The sequence below is a fragment of the Fusarium graminearum genome, chromosome 1, assembly GCF_000240135.3.
Source record: "Fusarium graminearum PH-1 chromosome 1, whole genome shotgun sequence".
In the NCBI taxonomy this organism is placed as follows: Eukaryota; Fungi; Ascomycota; class Sordariomycetes; order Hypocreales; family Nectriaceae; genus Fusarium; species Fusarium graminearum.
Window position 1 is genome coordinate 9621537 of NC_026474.1, and position 20014 is coordinate 9641550.

The following is a 20014-nucleotide window of genomic DNA, read 5'->3' on the forward strand; positions in this document are numbered from 1 at the left end:
AGCTCCAAGGTCGTTCTTTTTTTGCTGCCCAGCCTGTCCTGTAGCCTACGCCTTGTTGCCAAGCCTGCCGAATGCCGACTTGTGCTGTGGCTATCAGGTTGCTGAACAAATAATCAAAACACTTAATAGCAAGCTCTAGGAGAGGAAAAGAGGCCGCCTAAAGCATAGCAATGCGAGCATGAAGTAGGGGTTTTCGTTGACTGGAAATTAGGTATTTTCTTTTAACCGATGCCAATACTAAAGTAATGAGGTTGTCCACAACTCCTATCTTTAACTGCAGACTAGAAATCCAAGATGATTGTGCAATTGAAGTTTCCATTTGACTGATGCCTTGGATTATAGAGGTTAGGCTACCTGAGCATTCTGCTAAGGTAATAAGTACGGTAGGTAGTAGCCAGCCACAACTGCGTCATCCATGGCAGTTAGTCGAGTTGCGTCACTAAACAGCTTTCAGGGATCAATCTCACTCAGGCCGTTCACTCACTGCCACCTTGGACATCTGTCTCTTCGGAGAATACCTACGGCTGGGGCATATTGTGCTCATAGAACCCAAGATATAAAGCACCGAGATTATGATTCAAAAGAGGTACGTAAAATATTAAGGTCTTGCTACCTATGCAAGCGAGGTTTCCAGCCCTGAAGGGATCATTCTAAAGCTTAACATGCAGAACATGGTTTCTGCTTCCTGGATATACCCACAAGCTCGACAAAGCAATGCAAAGACAGAAAATACCGTCTCTCAATTTGAGTAATCGAGCAATTGCTCGCCACGACAAATTGATGACATTTCCATCTCTTTCTCCTCACGGCTTGGCTTGCCGTCCGCCACAACCAAAGGCCTAAAAAGGGCGCTCCCCGGCTTTTTAGGCCAATCACCGTGCCGGAATTGTCGGAAGCTTATCACCGAGTGACCGAGCCGACCAAGCTAATGACAAATTCTCTACATGGAGCTCAACGTCCCCACTGGAATTCGCTTCTTGTCTTCTTCTCCCACTGGCTTCGCTCGACGTTTTTTCTTCGTCCTTGCAACTGCCAGGAATTCATTTCCATCCATCATGTCTTCCAGAATTGCTTCCTGCGCCCTGCGCTCGGCAGGCCGAGTGAGCTTGAGCTCAGGCTCTCGCCTTACTGTGGCCCCTCTACGAATGGCTCGCACAGCTGCTGTGGCGAGGCTAACATCACAAAGAGGATATGTCACCGAGACCAAGAGGGATAATGCCCAGGTCGAGACGGCTATCAAGCTCGACAAGACGGCTTTTGCAGATATTCCTCCCCCTGGCACTCCCTCTAATGCCAAGGTTAGCCCAATGGCTGGTATGTACATAATCTCGGCTCTCGCAGTGGGGCGACATTTATTGAGCTTGTGACTAACTTTTTTATCAAGAGGTCTTGAAGTCAGCAGCAGTCATGGAAGAGGGCCAGCGCCCTATCTACCTCGATATGCAGGCTACCACACCTGTCGATCCTCGAGTCCTCGATGCTATGATGCCCTTCTATGTTGGCGTCTATGGTAACCCTCACTCGCGGACACATGCCTACGGTTGGGAAAGCGAGAAGGCCGTGGAGGATGCGCGTGAGCACGTTGCCAAGCTAATCGGAGCTGACTCCAAGGAAATCATTTTTACCAGTGGTGCGACTGAAAGCAACAATATGAGCATCAAGGGTGTTGCTCGCTTCTTTGGCCGTTCTGGCAAGAAGAAGCACATTATCACAACACAGACTGAGCACAAGTGTGTACTTGATAGCTGTCGTCATCTTCAAGATGAGGGTTTTGAGGTCACGTATCTGCCTGTTCAAAATGATGGACTCATCAAGATGGAAGATCTTGAGGCTGCCATCCGACCCGAGACTGCTCTCGTCAGTATCATGACTGTCAACAATGAGATTGGTGTCATCCAGCCTATTGAGCAGATCGGCAAGCTTTGCCGATCAAAGAAGATCTTCTTCCATACTGATGCTGCTCAGGCTGTGGGCAAGATTCCTCTCGACGTCAATGCCATGAACATTGACTTGATGTCGATTTCCTCACATAAGATTTACGGCCCCAAGGGCATTGGTGCCTGCTATGTCCGAAGACGTCCCCGAGTTAGATTGGATCCCCTCATTACCGGTGGTGGTCAGGAGAGAGGTCTTCGAAGCGGAACTCTTGCTCCGTCACTCATTGCTGGCTTTGGCGAAGCTTGTAGAATCGCCAAGGAGGAAATGCCTGTGAGTACCACCTACCCCGTTTCTTTTCCGTCTTCCCCTAGTTTAAGTGATGAGTTGCTCTACACATGCATGGCTTTCTGAATGGCCTGTGACAGGGCCGGCCGTGTTGATCGAAGCTTCTGTCTGATTTACAATGATTCTTCATTCTTTGTTTTGATCGATATTTTTGTATGCAAAACTGACCGATCATAGTACGACACAAACCGCATCAAGTACCTCTCAGACCGTCTACTCAACGGCCTTTTGAGCATGGAACACACAACACAGAATGGTGCCCCTGAATCCTTCTATCCCGGTTGCGTTAACGTCTCCTTTGCTTACGTCGAGGGAGAGTCGCTCCTGATGGCTCTCAAGGACATTGCCCTGTCTTCGGGCAGTGCTTGTACTTCTGCCTCACTGGAGCCCAGCTACGTCTTGCGTGCGCTTGGCAACAGTGACGAAAGCGCTCATAGCAGTATCCGATTCGGCATCGGTCGTTTCACCACTGAAGCGGAGATCGATTACGTCCTTAAGGCAGTTCAAGAGCGTGTTAGTTTCTTGCGCGAGCTGAGTCCTCTGTGGGAGCTCGTACAGGAGGGTATCGACCTCGACACTATCCAGTGGAGCCAACATTAGGCTGTCATGTAATGAAGATGACGACTCACGCTTACCCCGACTTCTCTGACCAGTGTCAGGTACGGGATGTATATCAAAGACGTTAATGAAAATGGCCGGCAAGAGCGAGGCTCAGCCGTGTCTGTATAGCATACTGTAATATCAGAGATACCTCTTTCTTTAAATTCTGGGGATGAAAATAGGGAGTCATTGGTTCAAGGAGCTTGCAATTATCAGGGTATCTGGTCTATAGGCGAACAAACAGGCGCCTCTTTCAAGTATCGCAAAGGTTCAGGAATAGTCTTAACCTATTGGAAAAGAATGATCCAAGTTACGATCAAACAAAGGCTATAGTCGCACAAAATGGCACACAACTATTCACTATGGTACAAATTCGACCACGTTTTATGTTTTGAAAATGGTGCCATATCTGACGCAAAATTTGGTGTTTCTTTCACCTTTGCGGTTGGCTGTTGTTGGTGGTGTAACCATCCATGTCTGCCTGTCATAAATATCTCACGCAGCTTAGGATCACATGCATTGAGAACCCTTGGAAGTTCGATGGGATTTGCCTCCAATCTCGATCTTTCCGTCAGGTGCCCTGCAGTGTTGATCCGATAATTACGTTGCTCATCCACTTCAACAACATCCACGCATACCTCAGTATCCAAGAATAATTCTGCATTCAGTCAGTCAGTCATAAATGGCGTAATGAAGAGACTATCAGCGAATGATTTCTATTTTACATACATTCTAACAAACACTGAAAATATCGCCCTATCTTTGTGGCTTTGTAAGTAGGTACATATGAGAGATTCGTGAGGTTGATATCTCTTTATTTCAACATTGGATTGTCGATGGAAGCCGTATATCCGTAGGTGCCTAGTACTGAGTACAATATTTTAATGGAAACCCACCAACACAATCGCGGCTTCCAGCGCTTGTTTTACGGAATACAGGTCGTTTGTTTGCTGTTAAGTGGCGTTGACGTCATATGCAATTGTCCACCTTTAAGCGTCACTGCAGGTGCTTGAGATTATGACATCACTTACACGCATTGCGACTTTCTGACAGCTGCCTTGTAAGTGAAGCCTTCCTTCCTGTCGTGATGGACTTCCATACAACTATTATAAAGCCTCCTCACTTCCCCCTCTGCTGCTCATCTTCATTCCTCCATCAACAATCATCCTCGTATCACAACACTAAATCACTATCAACACCTTCCAACCTACACACAAACCAAACACAACAAACACCTTCAACATGTCTGGCCAGCCCCAACCTTCCACTCTCAAGTCTGTCGTCGACTCCACCACTGGTGCTGTCCAGAACGTTATCGGCAACCTGACTGGCAACACAAGCGACCAGGCTGCTGGCGACCTCAAGAAGCAGAAGGCCGAGGCCGAGCACGATGCTTCTCACGCTACCGCTAAGCTCCCCGGTGCCACCATCTCCGGCTCTGGTGCTGCTGCCAAGGATGACCCCAACCGCACTGAGGGTTCTTGGAACCAGACTGCTGGATCCGCCAAGGAGACCATTGGAGGCCTCATTGGCAACGAGGTAAGCCAAAGATGATTATTCTACGCCTGGCCATTGCTAACATTCACTAGTCCTTGAAGCAGCAAGGCCGTGAGCAGAACCTCGAGGGACGTAACCAAGAGGCCAAGGGTCAGCTCAGCGACCTTGGATCAGGTATCGGCGACCGTGTTCAGGGTACTGTTGGAGGCGCCATCTCCAACCTCGCTGGCGACAAGGAGAAGGAGGCTCACTACGACGAGCTCCGTGCCGAGGGCAAGACCCGCCAGCGTGGCGTCGAGCACGATGTCCAGAAGCAGGCTGAGGCTGAGCACCGTGGTTAAAGTATGCTGCGTTGCTACGATGAGCATCAGGCTAGGACGAGCATGAGAGACGATGAAACATGATACCCAGAGTTGAGTTGAATGGATCTAGGAGATCCTACTGATAGCAGTCCTAATAAACACTATGAATATTTACCTTTCTGTCCCACTACTATTGATTGTTCTCGACGTAGAGCTAATCGTGAGAATATACAAAGTATACTTTGGTTCCACGAATATTGATGGTCAGTGTGACAGCCTTGTCCAAAAGAAGGATTGTGTCTACATAAAATATCTAGACTCCAACAAAGCATCCTTTCCGGTGTAATTACTGTTGTTGTATACTTTCAAACTCCGATTCTACGACTGATACACAAATGTGCTTTGTCTACACCTCCAGGATGCAGAATGATTTGTCTCTTTAGGATTGCATAACAGGGTCGCAAAGTTAAGAAGCACTGTACTTCGTGGCCTCTACATTAACAACGGAAATCCTCCAACTCCTCCAGATGACAACAAGCTTCCCAGTATCATCAGCCTTGGAACGATAAGTCACATGCTCATAACATATCGAAGGCCACTCTGCCCGAGCCAGGCTTGGATCATAGTGAACCTTACTACATCTACCACAGGCAAGCTGTCACTTTTCATCAACAATTTATCCACGTCTATATATCGGTAACGAGAAGAACGGTACCCTCTGTTAAAGGACTCCCTTTTCTGGACTGAACGTGCGTTCAGATCCAACTTGCAAGATTCCTCGCTGTTCAAGTGTAGAGACATTTCCGGCACAGCGCCTCAGATGGAGAGATATCAAAATTCTAACGCTCGGACAAGTTAAATGATTCCCGAATAAACTAGCATCGTCGTTATGAGGCGTATAACAGTGTTAGCCGATTTTCTATCGTCAGGCTGCAAGGGCACTTGCATCAATAATAGGAATATTGGTTCCATGGACTGCGATGATGCCCATGTCAACCCCGAACCCCTGAAGTGCCGTTGACAGCTCCTGCTGTGTGCTGACAAGGAATGTAAAGCCTGCTAGAGCATGTTCGACTTATTTTTATTTATTCGATTTAATCAATGCAGTGTGAATCGGTAACTTCAGATTGTTATCTGTGTTACAAGCAATAGCAATGTCAAAGGTCCAATATCAGACCATGTCATATGAGGAGAATTTGTTTAAATAGAAAATACTTCATTAATATTCATTAAAGAAATGTTGCTATACATATCCATTAACAGTCATTAATCTCATTTCCCTCCATTTACAGGCCACGGTGGTGCTCCTTGGTGGTGCTGCTGTGTCGACGACCATGGTCGGACTCAGGGTTGTCGTGAGCGATCTCAGTAGGGACATGCTTCTGCATGATGGAAGGGGGGACTTGAGTAGCATCGGTAGGGTCACGGCCGGCAAAGTTGGGATCGCTGTAAAAGTGACAATGGTGAGAAACAGTTGACGTCCGAGGTTGTCGAGGGAGACTTACGAAGTCTCAAAGGTCTTCTCCTTTCCGAGAGTCTTGCTGCCATCAAGGTTGGAGTCGACGCGGGGGTCGGCCTTGTTGAGCATGTCAGACTTGTGGGGACCAGCAGTCTTGGGAGCAGGTCCGGGGTTGGTGCTGTCATAGGCGGTGTTGCCAGCCATGTGAGAACCAGAGTGAGCACCGGTCATGCCAGAGCTGTGGGTGCCAGTGTGGGTGCCGGTAGGACCGTGAGCACCGGCACCGTGGCTGGAAAAGCCAGAAGTACCGGTGGTGGTCTGGTCGTAGGTGTTACCACCAAGACCTCTAGAGCGGCGAGAGCTGTCAAGGTCAGAGTCGACACGGGGGTCGGCAGCGTTAGCAGCACGGCTGCTGTGGGGGCCGACACTGCCCTCGGGCAGGCCAGAGGAGTGGCCGGTAGAGCCAAGTCCAGTGGAGTGACCGGGCATGTTCTCGGAGTGGCGGCCAGTTCCGGTCATGCCGGTGCCAGTCATGCCAGAGGTGCGTCCGGGCATGTTCTCAGAGTGAGATCCAATTCCGCCGGTGGTGTGGCCAGCTCCGGTGTGACGGGAGCTGTCCAAGTCAGAGTCGACACGGGGGTCAGCAGCGTTGGCAGCACGGCTGCTGTGGGGACCGACGCTGCCCTCGGGAAGACCAGAGGAGTGGCCGGTAGAGCCAAGTCCTGTAGAGTGGCCGGGCATGTTCTCAGAGTGAGATCCAATTCCGCCGGTAGTGTGGCCGGTGGTGTGGCCAGCAGTGCCGGTGGTAGAGCCTAGACCACCAGTGGTGTGGCCAGCTCCAGTGCGTCGAGAGCTATCCAAGTCGGAGTCGACTCGGGGGTCGGCGGCGTTGGCAGCACGGCTGCTGTGGGGACCAGCAGTTCCCTCGGGAAGGCCAGAAGAGTGAGTGCTGTGAGTGTTGTGGGTGTCGTGAGTGCCGTGGGTGGTAGAGTCGTGCTTCTTGTCCTTGTCGGAGTGGATAGCTTCCTTGACCTTGTTGATGAGACCAGACATGATGATTGTTGTTTTTGGTGTAGTTGGTAAAAGTGTTTGGGTATCTTGTAGATGAGTTGAGGTGATTGAGCTGAAGTTCAGATGCTTTTGGGTATCTTGAGAGTTGTTGTTGTTGTTTATGATGAGGAGAGAAAGATAGTTCCGAGGAGGGATGTCATGAATCTTATATAGTTGAGAATGGCCATCCTGGCGGCTTGCATCTCGATGGCTTCATCAGCAACAAGTCACAAACCGGGCAGAAGACCTGACACACAAAGCCAAAGCACAAACTCTTGCGGCTCTGACCTTCTTTGCAACCTCAGTTTGCGTCATAGCATTTACCCCGATCGTTGGAGAACTCCATGGTCTCTGGCTTCAAGCTTCTGAGCGTGAACTACGATTGGTTGTGGAAGATGGCATATCAGCCAGGGGAGAATCTAGCGTCATGCCACGCGAGAAATGACGTTGACGACTTGTAGGGCAGAAAGTATGAAATCAAAGGCGGCGAGGAGCAGGCACTGGGAAGGGAAGCGGAATCCTTGTTGTTCCAACAACGCCAAGAGTGCTGTTGTGGAGCAGGAGACGGGATTGTAAGAGAGATGACGAGGCGGCTCCGTGGCTGAAAGAGAGATTAACAGGTTGGAGTGATGCATGCCGTAAGCTAGCGGAGTCAAGCTGTGGCGAGTGACGGACCGTTGTGTATTGTGGCCCAGGTGGCGTCAGCTACCCCAAAAGTGGACCTAAAAATGCAAGATTCAGAGGCTCTTTAGCGCCGATTATAGTGAGACCTGAGCCCCAAAGGTCCATGTTTTCTATTATTACAGGGCTGTCCCCCGCTAATTTCTGGTTTTGAAACTAAGCTACCCCGCGGTTGAAGACTTCAAAGTTGGCAACCTACAGCGTGTCGTCGTCCTAGGTCCCACCGACCACTTGAGAGCAAACCAAGGCACACAGGCAGACAGGCGCAGCGCAGCACAGTGGAAATGACGCCAGGATAGTGGCCGTTTTTTCCGGGACCCAACCTACTCTAACCTAACCTGATGGAGAAGACAAAGACAAGACAGCACCTGGCCGCTTTATGACAGCATGTCTCATTACATCCGACGGGCCAAGCTGTTGAGACGGTTCTAGATTCATGTAGTACGGGTAAAAGCAAGGTCACACGGTATCACAGAAAAAACAAGAGGCGGAAAATATCGTACTGCCCCCCTGCAAAAGATGCACAGGCTAGGTTCTAACAGTAACGCGTAAGACTGCCCCTGCGCCGGCAGACGGAACGAGGATTGCTTTGGTCGTAGATCTCGATGATCATGGAAACAAGACGGAGGACTTTGTTAGAAGCTGATCAGGCCGAATCAGGTCAGGTTCGAGAATGCTCGTGATCAAAATCTCTGGCATGTTAGTGCTGTCTATATGCACTCTAGTTGACTTCATCATTAGCACGGCATGGAATTCCTGGTTATCAGGTTCTAGTGAATGGCTAACTGCAGCATGAGAGGATGGGCATTTGGAAAGACCGGATTAGATTTCTGGTTCCATTTATCAACTACCTACTAATTGTAGATCATGACATTGAGCCCCGTTGTTTCATGTCTCAAATGTGCTCTGAATTCGTAGATATGACGTCGCTACATAATAAATCAAGACAAGACGAGATGAGACAATCCAACATTGCAAGACATGAAGCACAGGAAATACGGAAGTACCCACGTTGATCGATTGGCGAGATAAATATAGTAAGAAAAATACATTACATTGCATTACATCGATTGATTAATTAGGTAACGGCTAGCAAAGTCATATCCGTTATTCGTAAACAATCCAACACTTCCATGGCACAGTATCCGTATCTCCTATTCCGCGTTATACAACGCCAAGGTCCAACCCAAAACAGACATCGAAGAAAAACAAGGAAATCCTCCAACATATCATGCATTAGTTCCCACACAGGCACGGTAACTCGGAATGTTTCACGCAATCCAATCACTTGCCAAGACCGACAGTTGGTCAACTTAGATCACTGCCTAGCTCTTTTGGAAAAGTCTTCAGCAGACACGGAAAGCTTCAGGCTGATTGCTGCTGCAAGCGGGCATGAGTCTAGACTCAAACTCTGCTGCGGAACCAAGGGCCTCGGCGACGGTTGTGGTGGGCATCTTCGGCTCTTCGTGCAGTGCGCTCTCTCTTCCTGACCCAGAAGAAGCCGACGAGGGCAGACACGAGCCACAGGAGAGCTGAAAGGAAGCTGAAGGCGATGACAGCCTTGGTCTTCCCACACTGGTCTCCATGCACTGGGTGGACGTTGTTCCAGTCAAAGACACGACCACAAGAGGTGCCGACAAGCTGTTGAATGCCGTTAGTGCATGTTCCCACTGCCGAAAGTAGTGTAGTTATGTGTGTGACTTACATCGACGAGAAGACCAAATACAATCCACCAGTTGATGGACATGAAAATGTCCAACGGCCAATGGACAAAAGTGCTTGAGAACGGGATCAGAAGAAGTAGAGAGAAGAGCATGCCCAACGCGGCAACGACCTCGGTGTAGATAAAACGGCCGAGCTGCCATGAGCTTGCGCCACGGGCATTGTGAAGGTATTCGCCGTTGACGCCAGCGACGATGGCCGCAAAGACAAGCTCGGCCGCTCGCAGGACCAAGCTGACAACACGATCGAGAGCCATGGCTAACGATGCAGCTTATGATTTGCTGTAGTAGAGTAAAGTTGCGGTGTGGTTCTTTTCGCAGAGGTTGCTGAGGATACTACTGTTTTTTCGCCTTTCATGTTCCCAGGAACCACGCTGGTTATTTATCTGAGTAACTCTTCAATACAACTCGCACGTCTCTAGGCCACATGATAATGAATGACGACCTCCCTCAACAAACTCATTAATTGAAGCCGGTTTGAGACAATGTCTTGGCCCTGAAGCTATTTGACACGTCTACCGTGGCTCATGACAGGTCATCAGTGCAACAGATTGCCAGATGAGGTCATGCGGACCAGGCCTCGGTGAAAGGTGTGGTGAGTAGAAACAACTGCCATTCGGCAGATTCACAATGTATTGCCGTCCGTCCAGGACAACAACCCTTTGTCTCTGGGCTGAAACACAAATGATGTCGCAAGCCAAGGACCATCATTCAAACGACTGGACAATTCATGCTTTTGCCGTGATGCCGATGCCGATGCCACGCGCTTTTGCCAAGTAGGCTACCCTTGAGCCTCTTACATCGTCCAAGGCGCTTGATTTACAGCACATATCTTGGACAAAAACCAGAACTTTGACCTTTTTAAAATTCATTAGAATCATTCCAACCTCCTAGGCTGACGAAATCATCATGGTTATCGGAGAGTTTGCAGTCGATCAGTTAATGTGCCAGCGCACGGTCAGTCAGACTGCCATCAGATATATTGTAAATGATGTAACAGTAGGTATGCTAAGTTAACAGAAAGCCTGCTTCTTTTTCATGCGTATCTGAATTCTTTCTTTTTTTCATGACGATGTGACATGAGGTAGAAAGTTTTCTGTCTGATTGGATGTTGTTGCAACCTTAAGCGTGAAAGTAACTCTTGAATGCGACACTGAATGCGTAAAACATTTAATACTGGGAGGCCTCTTTTTAGGAAATCAGCTTGATGAGTTTCTTCTATGCTGTATGAAAACAACATTTATTGTGTTACAGCAATTCAAGTTGCCCAATCACGTATGTGTCAGTTGTTTCGTCACTTATTCGTATTGCTCTAACGGCAGCGAATACATTCAAACTTTGCACACCACATCACAAAGACCAAACTTAGGCCATACAAACACATTGCGATAAATTAATATTATTTAACTCCATTTCTATTGCTCGCATCTCTTCATCACAACAGTATAAACAAAGTCTATGCTATGCATACCTTTAAGCATATGCGTACAATGCTTATTAATCACATCCTACCCTAAACACTCCAAAGTCAAGATTGCAGCCTTACCAGGTATCACGCCTTGCCTCACTCAGCCGACATCTTTGACAAACCGCAACGGCCAACTCACAACCTCCATCATGCCCTCGTAATAATGTCTTCTCCCATCCCGCAGGCTCTTTGGAGCGCCCAGATTCCGCTGCACATCACACATCCTGCCTCACCGACGACTCCTTTCATCACCAGTATTCCACGCTTCAGCTACCTAGCTCTTCTTATACCCAGACTATCAACTTTTTTCAACTCTCCTTGCTCAAGCTTTCACTTTGAAGATGTTCAACTAAGAAACTTGGCAGTGGGTTTGCTAGTTGATCTGTATCAACCTGCCCTGCCATGGAAATTGACTGTGAATGATGGAGTGGGCTGGGACATCGCAGATACGTTTCTCAACTGTGTAAAAGAAGTAAGTTAAGGCCTATCAAAAACGCACGAGTAGGAAGCCAGGTTTCGGTTCATACTGATAAACCGGTGGGAATGATATATACACCACACAAGAGACTAACTCGCCTAGGCGGACTTCGTTCGAAATGGCAACGCAAACCAAATCATGAAGATGTCGAAAGAAAACACCACTCAACTATGGAACGCAGTCATAGACAACGATCACCCCTCTTTCAACCGCATCAATAGTCATCTTCTCAACGCACCCACAGCACTTAAACACGTCCCTATCCGCATTTATGTACCCACCAGCGGACCAGACTCATCAGCAACGCATCCAGAGCACGCTACGTTCAAAGTCATTCAATCTCTCATGGCCGCGACAAGCTCAGACCGTCGCCCTAAACTTCTAGGACAAGCGCTAAAGGAGGTACTGCCGGGTTTGTTCCCAAGCAGTCGTGACCCCATCCTTGCAAAAGTGGTGATGCACGGCGCTGGCGTGCCTTTCGATGCACCTCTGGAGGATCTGATGCGTGAAGCTGCATACCCCGATGGCTGGTTATGCCTAGTCGTTATTGTTTTGTGATGAAACAGGGCTCGCTGTATAACAGGGCGTGGGTGGCGTTTGGGCGGAGTCTTTTACCCTTCATCAACTACATATAGGCCAGCAGTGTCACGGAATCGTTGTTGCCGCATTATACCATGAATTGAAGCCGCTTGGCAATTGGAATCTTATGATTTATAGGCTCGGCAATGTTCGAGAACGAAATCCATGCTCTATGCTACGTAAATGTGATCTTTTTCCCCATGAGACTTTTGTATGCATCGTCGACGGCCTTTCTCTTCCGCTGTTTCACTTCTTCGTCTTCTTGTACTTCCTCCTCCTCGGCGATATCATCAGGGCCTGGCACTTGAGGTTCCCAAGCCCGGATCTGCCCATCCATATGAGAACTGTACACAGCTCCGATGGAGTTACCGCCACCCATAACAGGCCCAACAGGACGCCCTGACCCCCCAGACGAACGCCAAACTATGCCTGTTATTCTATTTCGTCCCATCTCGCTACCTCGTGGCCCTACGGGGTTTGTCACACCCGGGCTTCGGAGCCGTTTTACAATATTGCCGTCGTGGAGATCAAGAATGAGAATCTCCTGATCATTTGGCCAAAACAGAAAGTTGTTACCGGTCGAGAGATGAGACGGGGTTACCAAGATACTTGCCGTCTTTGCGTGTTGATTCTGAATCAAGGAACCAAAGCTCGCAAGAGTGTTGGCTCCTGTAGCAGCGTCCCATACGCGAATGCGGCGGTCAAGGCCTGCTGATATAATGTACTTTCCGTCGTCTGTCCACTGCAGGCCATTTACTGCGTCGTCATGTGCCTGGGCAGAGGCACGAAAGTGTGGGATCTGGCTCGAGTCCACGCCCGCCGCATTCAGATGCTTCATCTTATGAACAATGCCCAATGAATCTTCTTGGTCCAACAATGCGACGACGCCACCAGCACGTCTGATATCCCATATTCGAGCTTTCCCATCTGCATGTCCACTCACAAGGATATGCTCGTGGCGCGGACTCCATGCTGTTGACAGTACAGGACCGCCGTGGGCCACAAGAGCTTGTATCGCAGACCCAGACTTCAAGTCCACCAGCCGGACTGCCGAGTTCTGCGTGGCGCATGCGACGATTAGATGATCTGCGACTGGACTTGTTGAGTGTGAGTATATCGTTGCATTCAGGCCGAATGTTGCCGACAGGGCGCAACGCTGTGTGGCCCATAGCTTCAGCTTCTTGTCATAAGAACTCGAGAGGAAAGCGTCCGGGTCAAAGGGGTAGAATGCGACATGCGTGATACCGTGACTATGCCCTGGAGAATTCTCTTCCCTTGCAGATCTTGCTATATTACTAACGGGGCGAAAAGTGTGCACATTATGAGGGTTTCCGCCAGCTTCAAGATCCCACACCTTGATGCCGCCCTCGGCACCGCCCGATAGAAGGATCCGGCCGTCGAATTTCTCTAGGGCGATGCTGTTGACGCCCGCTCCATGAGCTTTTATGTTATGAGCGCGCTCATCCACGACTGCGTGATTAGGCTTGGCTGTTCTCTCGCCATTGAAGCGATGCTGAGGCGCTGGCGCAAACGAGCGAAGTAGTTCTGAGGTTATGGAGCGGCTGAAGTCCTGAGGGGCAAGATCGCCCACTTCACGAGCGAGGAGATTGGACTGCATTCATTTGGGTTGTGCAAGAAACAAAGATGCGGTTAGCTGGTTGCTACTAAGCTAGTATCCAAAAGTTACTATATGAACCCGTCTCAATGACTGTACCTGCCTGCTGGAGGTTGAATTGATGATGCGGGCTGATGATGTCAGCTGGAAGGAGTGTCCCAGACGAACCAACCACCTACTGGGTAGCAGAAAAGTTGACCTCCTAAGTCTTAGGTTACAAAAATAATTAGTCTAGAGGCTATAATTTCAGCGGCATAAAGTGACCTACTAATTTCGTCTCTTATGCTTCTAGCGGCCAATTTTTCTGATACCCTGAGGACCACCTACCTGCTTTTAGCACTCATGACTCCACAATTGACAACCTAAACTTTGCTTCTTCAAAAGCCTTAACTCAACAACGTCAATAAAATCAGAACCATAATTGGTCGTCTACATCTTCTCATCAGATATTTTGTCCTTTCTAGCGTCGGGCTGGAATCACATACTCGTTACAGGATTGCCCCACAAACAATGCACATTCGTGGATACAATGAGTACCTGAAAACCACAATATTTCCTTCACCTTAAAACAAACACTGGCCCGCAGAACAGCCTGGTATCACATTATCGTAACTATGGATATCTCCAAGAACCGCACGCGTATAGTACCCGTACATGAAGCAGACCTACCCTCAAAAAGAGGTAGCGCCGCCGCCGAAGAACATCCCAACAGAGGAACGAAACGCAGACATGCAACCGTCTACGACGCTGTAGCAGGTAATGTATGTGGTCCTATGCCTATAGCATTAAGCTCACATCAAGCAGGCAAAGTTTCATACGATCAAGGCCCCGGCTCGGAGGCAGAGGAAGCTCAGTATGCACCTCGCCATCCAAAATCCATCAGATACTCCACAAAGGACGTCCCTTTAGCCCCTGATGAGGTTCTCTTCAGACGGAAAGACGCACCCGAGCGTTATCTTGAGCACGACATCTACTACTCTCATGAGCGCGATCTTCCCCGTGGTGGCCAGGGTGTTCTGCCAGAGAGTGATCTTCTGAAAGCCATTCATGCATATGCCAGCTCATACTACAGCGCGAGAAACCGCGAGCGTCAGGCCACAGATGACAGGAACGTCACTGACCGAAGTATGGATGAAACGGCCCTTTTGGCGTTTGGCATCCTGCTTGAGGAGGCTGGGAAAGAGGTCCTTGGGCGACGAGGTGACCTTGTCTTTACCGAGGGCGCAGACGACGCTCCTGGAGATGGACCCGAGCCAACCCGTGACGCCACCCAATTCGTTGGACACCACGACATATCTCTGCGAGGACGACCGAAACGGAGAAAGGTTGCCGATAGTGATATGGAGTGACGCAGTTCGTTGCTTCGGTTGGAAAGCCTTTCCAACTTCCGTCATCTTGACTACAGGCCTATCCAAACTCTCATAATGGAAGGTGGTTGAACTCCAAAAACCCTGTTGGGTCGTCGAAACAGCTGATTACGGCCGATAACATGGCATATATCATTGGGCTTTATAATTCAGGGCTTGAGGTTCGCTTCATTTTGAAACACCATGATGTGAGGGCGAAGCCTTGGAAAAGCACTGACTGGAATTAGTCTTGCTTAATGGTGGAATATCATCTGCTAGTATGCATTTGCCAGCTGTTAATCCCAAGGTACAAAACATGTGACCAGATCCGCGATATGGCTTCTGAGAGTTGTTTCTCAGGGTGTACCTACCTGCCTGCCCTGTGCAACTTATTAGCCCCCAGGCCTATATCAAGACAACAGCGTTACACTCAGCTTGGTTACACAAACAAGAACGTCAGCAATTCCGTTTCGGCAGCATATTATCAAAGTCGGACCGCTTGGTCGCGCCGTATTACCGTACGGTGCCACAGTAACTCCTTTACAGAGGCTTCGGCAAAGAGTTTTGAGGAATTATATGGAATATCAGAATTTGGCCTAGGATACCTACGAAGTGATGATACAGGGTACCTTTGTTTACATGCTCACTCTTGGAAGGGATTGGTTAACTACCGAAATACTAAAAAAGAAATACCATACGAATTGGTTCGGTGTATTAAGTGTCCCACTTACAGAATGGACTACAAAAAAACCCTGAGACTGACAATTCTCTACCCTGGCTTTTACGAAGAAGGATCATGGCCGTGACATCCCAGCCCGACTGAGCGTGGGTGTGCCAGGTTGGACCCGACATTTGGGTAACGCAAACATAGCTTCAGGGTTTCTGGCTTGCTACTTGTTCGCAGAAGCTGCCTTTCTGACGGAAGATGGAAGATCCTCAGGATTCTGCAATCAATCGGTCCATCCAGTTCAGCCTGAAGCCGGCAGAAACAGCTCGGCATCCATCATACTGGGGAAACCGGAGTCTCGTTTCACAATGGAAGTCGGCCAATCTCCATCAGGGCATGCTGTCGATCGGTCTGTGAAAATTTAATCTTCTTCAACCAAGTACCCTTGTCCTCGGGTCTGATGTACGCATCGCATAACTACCCCGAGTCTTTTCATCTCATCACATTCTTTGTCATCATTTCCTAACGCTCAATAACATCGGCATCATCGGGGCGAAGCATCTGTACAAAGTTTGAACAACTGTTTGTGACGTACAATGTACGTTGACTCACATCCAAAGAACGTTACCTCCGGCTAAGCACAGGCACTCACTACTGGACCAAGAAACTAAGAAACAGGCCACTTTGATCGAGACGCTGAACCTTGTCTCATCTACGGACGAAGCAATGAATGGGCTATTCATTCAATACAAAACGATATATGGAGCCAATGTACCAATCATGTAATATACCGTCTGCCCCTCGGCAGGCCTGGCTCTTGAATCTCACGGCACGGACCTCTCTCGTCAGCTACGATGGCGTAGGATCGACCTCTAAGCATCTTGCAGTACCGTACCGCAAGGCTGTCGAGTTCAGAGGCATATCTCCGAGGTTTTGCGTGAGGCTGCAACGAAACTAGCCCTTGTTATATCAGAACCAACGTTGACTCGTGTACAGAAGTTGCCCTGCTTCCAAATAGCCGTTGCAGAGCTATTTGCACCTTTGCACATGCATACACGCATACATCACCACCCTGCAGCGGTTGATTGACCCATTTTTTGCCCTTTTTGGGCATCAAATGCGGCGTTAAGCCTCAATCCTACTCTATCAGCGATGGCAGTAAGAATCCTTTATACCGAAGCAGCCTTGCTATGCTATCTTCAAGAAAGATACGAAGCAAGTTGTATGTATAGTACATGATGGTTGTCACATCACGGTTGTAGTAGTGCTTCAGCAATTTCGGCTCATGGTACTAAAAAGATCAGCAAACTGGAGCCGTGGATTCAGAAATGGGGAAACGTCCGCTTTAAACGCGTCGCGCGACTCAACGCCGAGATCCCGGACCATGCCATGAACGAAAATCAACGAAACCATGACGCTGCACGTACATAGCAATCACAAATCGATGTCCAAACGCCATCACCATGTCACAAATTCGTCGCGTGCTGGCGACGAGACGAACGAACGCAGCAAACAAGCCAGTCAAGCAAGATCGTGCACGCACTACATAGCCGTCATGGGATCGATTTCTTCCACTGCATTACATTACATTGCATTGCATTATACTCGATTGTTAGCTGCCGATTCACCTGGAGGAACGCAGACTTGTCGGCCACGTACTCTTGCATTCGGGACTTTGATTTATCTCTTTGCCGCAGTATTTCGAGTTCCGCTCAGGCCTGGTGAGATGATATGATGACATCAACGAATCATATCATGGCGTGGCGTTTCTCAATGCAATATCGGTTGCACGTGTTGAACATAGTTTCCAGGTCATGTGGTTGTGTTGATCAATCAGCAACTCGACAAGCACAAAGTTTGTATCGCAATCCCCGCTCGTAATAGTATTCGGTGACTGGTGCCAATAATATTTTATTATTCCCCGCATCGGTGTGCAACCTGTCTCTCGTGACTCAAGTGGCACAGCGGTGATGATGACAATAACAACAGATGTTTGTTGTCTACCGTGGAGTTTGGAGATTGATTGATACGATCAAGATCTGAATTCAAGTCTAGCCCTGATCAGTCTCAGTCTCAGTATCAGTTGGGCCGACCTCTCTCGTACATGTATGTGGCTTCGTGTACCTAGGCTGATATCGTGCCAAGCACACACACCTGGATGCTAACAACAAGGTTTGTCTTATTGGAACTGAGACACGGTACTGTTAGTGCTGTCGCGTTAGATTTCAGGTTACGGACAGAGGATATGACTCTGCCAAGCAGATCAATCAGAGGCACAGAATTCCCATACATGCTATTCGGTTTAACACGGCAATTTGATACTACGGAACGATAATCGCCCCTTGAATTTAGCCTGAGGGGGTCAACTTATATCCATAATCCGCCCACAAAGGTAAGCGTGATGCCCATCCTGCTGTTTTGGCTGATGCATGCATCTCTTCCTATACGTGATGACTCTATTGTCAAGTTTAACAATCCATCGAACCCACAATCCATCTTCGAGATTGGGGCTTTTGGCCTGAGCAGGGTCATGTCGCTTGCGGATGAGTTTCAGGATCCATGGAGTGTTATAGATATCGCACCTATCTACAGTGAATACCCTATACTGGAACGATGGTTTGCCAGGTGTCTTATCAAGCTGGCGAGATTCAGCACGTTTACCTTCCAATAAACGAGGATGCGAAATTAAAGAACGGGGTATAATGAGCTTTACATATTATATAAATATAAATTGGAACGGATATTGTATCATTCGAACCCGACTTGATGCCATAGTGAAGCAGTGTATCAGACTACGAGAGAAGTTACAGATAGTTCCTATGTCTTTCTTTCTAGAAATACGTCGCAAAAGCGTGCATGACATGGCACCCATGCACGAGACAATACCTGCAACGGTTAGGTGTTCTCGCGTAATTGATAGCATACGTACATAGCTTCGCTCCCAGTATGACCCTAATCCGAGAATGTTTGTTTACTCGCTTACGAGCGAGGTCAGCTGCAATTTGCAGTGATTCGCTATACCCATATTGGTCCCAGCGCTCGAGCAAGGGAAGAAGGCCATGACATGCTGAAGCGACTGACAACATGGACACGGCACCTCCAATGTCTCAGCTCCCAAACGAATCTCGATTCGTGCAGATATGTAGTTACAAAATGCCGTAGTGCATTCGGTATACCAGCAAATTGTCGACAAAAGTAGGCGTGTATATCCGTATCCAGCCAGCAACTTGGTGGTTTCTTACCGACTGTTGAAATAAACTTCTTTTTATAGTCGTCCCTCAAACGTTATCGGCAATGCATTGGAACACAATCTGGACTGGAAGTCGGTCGTAGATCGCCTTTATTCATTCATCTTGGCGGTGTTCCGCTGCGCCGCTTAGTCACGGCGATGCTTTCACTCACAATTCAGCTAACAACGTACAGTATCCGTAGTGTGATGGGTTTTTGACCAAAGATCGTACTGCACCACAGCAGTAGCGTACGGAACTCAAAGAAACCGATTCCGGGTTCGCACCGGCCCGCAAGGCGGCTCCCTTCTGTTGGGTCGTCTCGAGGATCCTTTTGCTAGAGTGTCAAGACTCTCTCTCACTCACATCTCTAGCCAGAACTAGAACTGACTCGTTGCTGTGGTTTTGCTTTTCCCTGCAGTCGTTTCCTGCCCCCCCTTGCTTCTGCTGCGACGCCTGCAAGTCGGGCTCGACTCTGAGAGGTTACCTTGACCCAGTTCCACGTCGTCGGTGCCCCTCGTGTTTCTGTCGGTGTGTGGCTTGCTCATCCCAGCTACTATTACTGTACATTGCATTGCAGTTCAGCACAGCGCTATACTAGATGTACAGCACAAGCCACCCAAGTGGAAATCATGCCTAACATTTAACACTTCTTTGTGGCCACAGTCCCTCCCCCCTGTCCTCGCGTACGCATGACGTCGCATTCAACGACGCCTTCAGCGACGCCAACCTCCCGGACTTCATTTTAGCGGCGTCCCAGAGATCTGGAAAGCTCAAAAGACGGGCGCTCACCGTTCTCAACCAGGGTCTGATACCGGACCTCCCGTTGAGGGCTTGAACAAAGTTGATGAACAGCAGCAGATTGATGATATGTTACCACGTATTTCACGCCTTTGTGGACTGTCATCCTGAGTGTTTGCACGCCTCTGACGTGACAATGTCCTGGCTCATGGGCTTTGATCCCAGGACGCAGGACACGCTAGAAAGATAATCCAGGTCAGGAAGGATCATCTCAACCAATGATTGAACAGGATCCGATGTGTTGTTCTCTGAACACAGCCGGACAATATGCCAAAGCCAGGTGAGGAGCCGGTGTGACAT

At 48.8% G+C, this 20014-nt stretch overlaps 9 protein-coding genes across 9 annotated transcripts; 3 read left to right on the forward strand and 6 right to left on the reverse strand.

The window, feature by feature from the left end:
- Positions 1-817: 817 nt before the first annotated feature.
- Positions 818-3239, forward strand: FGSG_10049 (cysteine desulfurase). The gene is made up of 3 exons (XM_011320675.1): positions 818-1314; positions 1385-2208; positions 2401-3239. The coding sequence occupies exons 1-3, from the start codon at positions 1056-1058 to the stop codon at positions 2821-2823; spliced, it is 1506 nt and encodes a 501-aa protein (XP_011318977.1). The 5' UTR covers positions 818-1055; the 3' UTR covers positions 2824-3239.
- A 687-nt stretch (positions 3240-3926) lies between these two features.
- FGSG_10050 (uncharacterized protein) lies at positions 3927-4932 on the forward strand. The gene is made up of 2 exons (XM_011320676.1): positions 3927-4362; positions 4413-4932. Exons 1-2 carry the CDS (start codon positions 4066-4068, stop codon positions 4659-4661), a joined length of 546 nt encoding a protein of 181 aa, XP_011318978.1. The 5' UTR covers positions 3927-4065; the 3' UTR covers positions 4662-4932.
- Positions 4933-5808: 876 nt separating this feature from the next.
- On the reverse strand, positions 5809-7249 carry FGSG_10051 (uncharacterized protein). Its single transcript, XM_011320677.1, has 2 exons — positions 6128-7249; positions 5809-6068 (listed from the first exon to the last, which is right to left on the reverse strand). The coding sequence occupies exons 1-2, from the start codon at positions 7132-7134 to the stop codon at positions 5909-5911; spliced, it is 1167 nt and encodes a 388-aa protein (XP_011318979.1). The 5' UTR covers positions 7135-7249; the 3' UTR covers positions 5809-5908.
- A 1621-nt stretch (positions 7250-8870) lies between these two features.
- On the reverse strand, positions 8871-9866 carry FGSG_10052 (uncharacterized protein). Its single transcript, XM_011320678.1, has 2 exons — positions 9518-9866; positions 8871-9453 (listed from the first exon to the last, which is right to left on the reverse strand). The coding sequence occupies exons 1-2, from the start codon at positions 9788-9790 to the stop codon at positions 9217-9219; spliced, it is 510 nt and encodes a 169-aa protein (XP_011318980.1). The 5' UTR covers positions 9791-9866; the 3' UTR covers positions 8871-9216.
- A 1298-nt stretch (positions 9867-11164) lies between these two features.
- Positions 11165-12185, forward strand: FGSG_10053 (uncharacterized protein; the record flags this gene model as incomplete). Its single annotated transcript, XM_011320679.1, has 2 exons — positions 11165-11473; positions 11582-12185. The coding sequence occupies 2 exons, from the start codon at positions 11165-11167 to the stop codon at positions 12035-12037; spliced, it is 765 nt and encodes a 254-aa protein (XP_011318981.1). The 3' UTR covers positions 12038-12185.
- Positions 12186-12233: 48 nt separating this feature from the next.
- Positions 12234-13676, reverse strand: FGSG_10054 (uncharacterized protein; the record flags this gene model as incomplete). Its single annotated transcript, XM_011320680.1, has 2 exons — positions 12234-13214; positions 13359-13676. 2 exons carry the CDS (start codon positions 13674-13676, stop codon positions 12234-12236), a joined length of 1299 nt encoding a protein of 432 aa, XP_011318982.1.
- A 1058-nt stretch (positions 13677-14734) lies between these two features.
- On the reverse strand, positions 14735-15067 carry FGSG_13694 (uncharacterized protein; the record flags this gene model as incomplete). Its single annotated transcript, XM_011320681.1, has 1 exon — positions 14735-15067. The coding sequence occupies one exon, from the start codon at positions 15065-15067 to the stop codon at positions 14735-14737; it is 333 nt and encodes a 110-aa protein (XP_011318983.1).
- Positions 15068-17737: 2670 nt separating this feature from the next.
- FGSG_13695 (uncharacterized protein) lies at positions 17738-18711 on the reverse strand (the record flags this gene model as incomplete). The annotated part of the gene is made up of 4 exons (XM_011320682.1): positions 17738-17815; positions 17841-18039; positions 18176-18393; positions 18670-18711. The coding sequence occupies 4 exons, from the start codon at positions 18709-18711 to the stop codon at positions 17738-17740; spliced, it is 537 nt and encodes a 178-aa protein (XP_011318984.1).
- A 253-nt stretch (positions 18712-18964) lies between these two features.
- Positions 18965-20014, reverse strand: FGSG_10056 (uncharacterized protein; the record flags this gene model as incomplete). Its single annotated transcript, XM_011320683.1, has 5 exons — positions 18965-19002; positions 19108-19146; positions 19401-19475; positions 19706-19746; positions 19845-20014. The coding sequence occupies 5 exons, from the start codon at positions 20012-20014 to the stop codon at positions 18965-18967; spliced, it is 363 nt and encodes a 120-aa protein (XP_011318985.1).